We start from the raw sequence: 6,008 nt of genomic DNA on the forward strand, positions 1-6,008 counted from the left end.
TCTCTCGTCGTCGCAATATTTGATCGAAAGAAATCGACGACGAAAGTTACACGTACGTGAATCAGAGATTTTCCGTTCGTACCGCATAAAAGCGCATAGGAGTACGCTCTTTTTGTACGTACAAACTGCATAACGCACCGTGCCAAGTGAAGGGGTAAGCGGTGACGTAAGGGCGGAAAAACGAAAAGAAAGAAAACCGATAAAGGTCAATAATTCTCTTTATCACAGGGTTGAGTTCTGGAGCACCTCTTTCTCAGACGTTGAACCGCAGCCAATTCGAATCGCGAACGTGACCTAGGCAAACGGCGAACGGCAAACGGACTGAAATCCCCTCCTAAATGATCTAGACGGTTAGATCTAGCGAAACTCATTTCTGAATGAAGTCTCGCGACTTTTCAGTCCATGGGATGATCGTGAAATGAAGGGATATCCGCTTTGTGAATAGCTGAAATCCACGTGAGATGAATTAACGTTGTCGCACGTGTGTTAAGTAACTGATAAGATAAATTACATGGTATATTTACTTGCGTTGCATTAGATACGAATAGTTGATAGATATGCGTGTATTTGAATGGAATTTTAAATTGACTTACCGGCAGCGCAGGCGCCGAATGTGATGCATACGAAAGTTAGAGCGGCAAATATATTTAGCGCGTTCGTCATTTTCTTCGTGTATTTCGGCGTCGTTGTCCTCGTCGTCGAATTTTGCAGCTGACAATGCCGTACATGTTTGACAATCCGTTGCAAATTCTCCATTATAATAATAAAACAGAACTGGCACTTTCCCCGTCACTCCAATCACAGCCTAAAACTCTTCTGTTGCACCGTGATCAGCTTGTAATTGCCGATTTTGAACTCTAGATAGCGTAACAAAACAAACAAAAAAATCAACAATCAAATAACTATTCACTGGAGTATGCGGCCATTCGGAAGATGTTTACGATTTTTCTTCATTTTTATCACCCGGTTACTCTTGTCGTAGGTCGGGTTAATTCGTGTTTTCTCTTTGTTATAAAGTATCCAAAGTTGCGGCGAACAATTCGTGAGAGTTTTCCTTTTTTACATCGTCAGGCTGTATCCAAGCTTCCTGTAGTTGCAGGGCGACCGAACGGCTCAGGTAACACAGAGGAACAACCAAACGGTCACGTTCACCTGGCGCAACTTGGCAACGCAGCGCAACGGCCGTACCTGCGGTTCACTTGTTTCGTTCGGTTTGGCAAAAAAAAATTAATAAATAACTTTATTTACTTAATGTTATTCCAGAGATACACCGAACAATTGGAATACAAAAAGCGCGTTCGTTCAACCGGGCAATCAAACCTGGCGATTGTTTAATCGTTACAAACAACGACTGTTCACCGCGGAATCAAAAACAAGACCGATCTCCGGCCACGCGACAACACTCGCTTCGAACTGAACTCAAACTAAACTTCTTCAGTTTTCTGTTGTATGTTGTCCACCCGTCAAACAACTCGGCACGGTAGTGTGGAATGCGCGTTGAAATCCTGTCTGCCCTGCGCGCATGACTGACTACCAAATACCAGCGCTAGAAGCTACCACGAACGCGCACTCACACTAACTGAAAACTTGCCAACCCTCCACCTCCACCACCTGGCCGCGAACGACGCGAGAGCCACGGGGATTTCGAGAAGTAGGGGATGGCTCCTGGCAAAAAAAGAAAAACTACTTTGCCAACGTTTCCTTACACTTACCGGCAACATATAGCCGACCGACCGATCACAGATCGGTAATTTAGATCGGAATTTATCCGACCCCGGTATCTAGTCACTGCTATGGCGGAAAATTTATTCCACATTGATTTATTGGAATTTTTTTCGGTTTCAAATAACATGAAGAGCTACTGGCAAATCTCTTGGACCTTCAATTACTGTAATTGAGGAGGGATGACGAAGCTACTGCATGAGCACGTTATAGATTTTTCAATAACTCTACTATTGGCAATTGACCAAAAGTGGTTGGAAATGCTGCAAATCGCTGTTCGGAGCACCGTTATGTGTACATTAGTGAGAAATGCTACAGCTGTCAAACACACCTACGTTGCTCCTACTATTAATTTTAGATATCAATCATTCACTCATAACTGCAGTTTGTCAACGATTTTACATTACAGTATATCGTAACTTTTTATTTTTTGGCGTACCGTGCACATCATTTTCACCATGACGGGAGGAAAGGACGAGAGTTTCGGATAACATCAGCATCAGTCGAGTTATGGTTGTATCAACAGCATTTATGCCTTGGTGTGATTTCTGTACATCTTACTTTTGTACAATTGTTGTTCTTGATGTTGTTGACACATTTGTTTTTTGTGTGAATTAAAATTAGAAGAAGAATCCTAAGATTTTGCCTCCAAGATGTTTTTTTCTTGCCTCTTCGTGATCCATAATACCTCCACTCGTTGTCAGTACAACATATCTGAACAGAACAGTGAAAGGACTTATTTAATTTCTGACGATGCCCGCTTATAATTATTTGTGACAAATAATTTCGACGGCTGTAATTGTGGGAAATAAACATTGTGGCTCTTCAAGATATGTACAGAAAGTTTATTGCTCACCCAAACTGACGAGATGGCAGTAGATTGTTGGTCCACTTTTCAATATCTGTGATTGGGACGTCGAACCTGGGAGAGATTACGCCACATTTGTTCAGCCTTCCGGACAGGTTAACGACAACCTTTCCACTACGATGATCGTCGACAATTTCAAATTCACCAATGTAGCCTGAATTTAAAATCAATTATAAATAACACACAGCTATGCACATATGGGGTAAACTTTAATCTTGCCGTCGTTACATTCAAAAGTTATAAGGATAAACGAAAATGAGTAATAAATGTTGCTCACCATGTTTCATCATGACTGTGAGGAATTTGACGATCACCTTCGAGCAGGGGCGAAGGAGGACTTGCCTCTTGCCACGTTTCTCGGCATTGTTGATCGATTTGAGAGCATCACTGAGAACGTTCATACGCACCATGTCTGTAAATGAATAAATAAAATCTCAGTCAAGCTTGGCGATTTCTAACACTGCATAATCAGATGGTATTATTAATGGCTGATGTCGAAGCTGTAATAACGTAATGAAATATTGAACTGTGACAAGGCAAAATTCGAGAATTCTATGGTAAATTAGGACTTTAATATGAAAACAAAAATTCGTTTCATTGTACGAATATAATGACAGAAACATAACCTCCAAATCTTCACGACAGGCCGCAACTGTTAATAAACAATGCAAACATTAATTTTTTGTACACTAATTCACAAATCTAATATGATACCAAAGCACTCAGAAAAGGTGTCAGAATATTGAATTCCTCAAAACAGCAAAAGGTATCACGAGTTCGAAAGCTCCGGCCTGTCGAGTGGCAATTATTTATCCGAGAAGTGTTTGACGGAGAAGTTTTAATAAAAACATAAAATCACAAATCGGAGAAAACTGTTGGCCAATTATCATAACTTCACTTTGGATGTTCACTAATTTCGTGGATTACCTGCGATTTATATTTTGTTTACCACAGCGACATTCACGCTCGGTTATCGCTAGAAAAAGGAAGATTCCGCAGGCGCAGAGAGACAGGAAGTCAGTTGCGCTAATCGAAATAGCACCCATCGATTGTCAAGGTGTTCGACTGTACTAGGCATATTCGACCAACTTCGCTTACTGAGAAAAGTTCAGATCCATCGTTCCCGAAACTCGATACGCACTGTATAATACACATTTGTATCTTTGGGACAATTTATATTGCCATGCATTTAAAAACGGATAATAGGTAATTTTGGGATATTCCAAAGGATTAGCAAGAATAGTGAAGGCCAGATAACAGCAATATTTTATATTATTTAAGAGTCTGTACTGAATTCTCGATCTTGAAGCATAAGTTTTTGTTGAGTATCCCGATCGAAGAGAAGAAATTAGTTTCTTGATCTTTCGTTCGAGATCCTTATGAATAAAACATCTCCATTATAAGGCAATCGTGTATCCGAGTCAAGAACCTCTCGTCCGTTTACAATAAAACAAATAAAAAACAATGTCAAATTGGTACTTTGTCGGTATTTCTTTAATCTTTTTTTCTTATTTTGTTATTTTTCGGCAACGGTGTCACACCGTTATAGCATTCCACTTAGAGTTGTTATGTGTTTTGGCGCTGTGCATATGCAGTGCCGCTGGCTCAGTAGAGCGCTTTGGCCTGTTTGACGCAGATCCGTGCAGACTCCAGGTCGTTCCAAAGGTAGCCGCACCCTCAACCGCCGAGGAACGCAGTCCTGCTTTCTGAATACTGCAGTCGGCCTCATAGCCGCCTCTTAGCCTCCCCTGGGACAGGGGAGGGACCGAGAGGATGAAGTTGGGTGACGAGGGAAGGACCCTAAGTGACGCGCTACCTTCGTACGTTAAAACCTCGAGTTCCATCAGGACCTATTGGCATTCGGAGGACGTTTGGGGGCAGGTTGCTGCCCGTTGGGCTTGTAAATTTCGGCTGAATCCTGTTCACTTCACACACCGATTTTTCTTCGGGACTTCTTTCTTCCCCCAAAATCCGTTTGCGAGCCTCTGCGTACTCCTGTTCTCTCTGGAAATAATTATGTCGATAATGGCTATTTATGTTAAGGCAAAACAGCGAAGAGAATTTGTGGCTAGAATTCTTTAATATTCTTTCAAAACGCCTGGCATGATAGCCTTTTGAAAAAATACCCAACATCGGTTTCAAAAGCATCAATTTTTACCTGCTTCAAAGACTTGATAGCTGGCTTGGGTTTGCAATCTCCATTGAGAAGAGGACCATCTCCACTCCCCTGTGAATGTCTTGCTGGTCTTTTTAGAATTTTCACGGTAGGTTTTGGTGGTACGTACTGAGTGCGTAACCCATCTTCTCCCAGGATTATCATTCTTGTATTTGAATTCTGATTTTCCATCAGACTGCAATAAGAAAATTGGATGATTTTGTTCAAAGGACAGATGCTATTATTGCCAGCTGCTTTAAATATTACCAAGATGCTTCCACCTCATCCAGACCTTCCAACGGATTCAATTGAAGAGCCTTCAACTTTTTGTCCAGAACCTGAAACCACGTTTTCAATTATCAGCTGAATCAAGTATTTCCACAGATGACTCGGTTCTTGAGTTCTTGATCAGACAAAGTCTGGTGTGGTGAAAAATCAGTCATGTATGTGATTTAAAAATACGATATGTGCAAACACTGTAATCTAAATATAGAATATGATGAAAAGTATTTCTTCCAACATATTTCAAATTTTGGGGAATATATCTGGAAAATGAGGAACCTTGCTAGGGGGCAAAGACTAGTCCATGAAAGTAAAAAACAATGAGGTAGAAATTATAGGATGCTCCTAAACAAAAGGGACAGCCTGATTTGAGATTGTGGTGATACATATTGAATACGTTCACCACTGTACACGCATTAGGTTTTGATTTCTGACGTAAAATGAATTTTAAAGATAAAAAATGATTGCAGATACAACAGTAAATTGACTAGTTGATGAAATTGAAGTGGCACGTAATAGAATATAGTTGAACGAACATAGCATACTTGGATAAAAGCGCAATAATATTGTATAGGTCGGAGAGATTCTGACTAAAAATATAGGTTAACATAAGTAGTTTCGAACGGAAGTATGGAGTGCAATTGAAGCTGCGTGGCTCCAAGTGGTTAGGAAAATAATGACTCACCCCGGACTCCTCCATTTCTTCCCAGCTTTCGAATACATCGTCGACCGCTGACATTACAAGAGAAACGAAATAATAAGATTCTCACAAAAGCCAGCGAAATACGTTCGACGAGGCACCTTCATGCGTATGAGAATCGGAAAGGAGCAAAAAAGGCCCAAAAATCTCCCTAGAACTTCGACTCTCTTGAAGGTGTCGCCGAACCACGGACATGCGAGCTAACCGTGAACGTAAAAATACCTATTTCAGTTACCTTGAGATAACGGTGAATTGTCAAACAGAGGTTGACAGACGTAGGC

At 41.0% G+C, this 6,008-nt stretch overlaps 3 protein-coding genes across 6 annotated transcripts in view; all 3 read right to left on the bottom strand.

The window, feature by feature from the left end:
• Positions 1-2,087, bottom strand: part of LOC105685281 (protein sidekick) — a 37,470-nt gene extending 35,383 nt beyond the window's left edge. For 3 of the 4 annotated variants that reach the window (XM_048651688.1, XM_048651687.1, XM_048651686.1), the window contains exon 1: positions 594-2,087. In XM_048651688.1, the coding sequence (XP_048507645.1) occupies positions 594-756 (163 nt within the window). In that variant the 5' untranslated portion in view covers positions 757-2,087. The remainder of the gene's footprint in view (positions 1-593) is intronic. The other variant, XM_048651685.1, reaches the window with a different exon arrangement.
• Positions 2,088-2,230: 143 nt separating this feature from the next.
• LOC105685922 (40S ribosomal protein S15Aa) lies at positions 2,231-3,674 on the bottom strand. Its single transcript, XM_012400406.3, has 4 exons — positions 3,518-3,674; positions 2,868-3,002; positions 2,579-2,744; positions 2,231-2,436 (listed from the first exon to the last, which is right to left on the bottom strand). The coding sequence occupies exons 2-4, from the start codon at positions 2,998-3,000 to the stop codon at positions 2,343-2,345; spliced, it is 393 nt and encodes a 130-aa protein (XP_012255829.1). The 5' UTR covers positions 3,001-3,002; positions 3,518-3,674; the 3' UTR covers positions 2,231-2,342.
• Positions 3,675-3,844: 170 nt separating this feature from the next.
• On the bottom strand, positions 3,845-5,869 carry LOC105685926 (SUZ domain-containing protein 1). The gene is made up of 4 exons (XM_012400419.3): positions 5,713-5,869; positions 5,013-5,083; positions 4,749-4,941; positions 3,845-4,594 (listed from the first exon to the last, which is right to left on the bottom strand). Exons 1-4 carry the CDS (start codon positions 5,764-5,766, stop codon positions 4,403-4,405), a joined length of 510 nt encoding a protein of 169 aa, XP_012255842.1. The 5' UTR covers positions 5,767-5,869; the 3' UTR covers positions 3,845-4,402.
• Between the last annotated feature and the right edge of the window lie 139 nt (positions 5,870-6,008).

The sequence above is a fragment of the Athalia rosae genome, chromosome 3 (assembly GCF_917208135.1).
Source record: "Athalia rosae chromosome 3, iyAthRosa1.1, whole genome shotgun sequence".
NCBI classification, from domain to species: Eukaryota; Metazoa; Arthropoda; class Insecta; order Hymenoptera; family Athaliidae; genus Athalia; species Athalia rosae.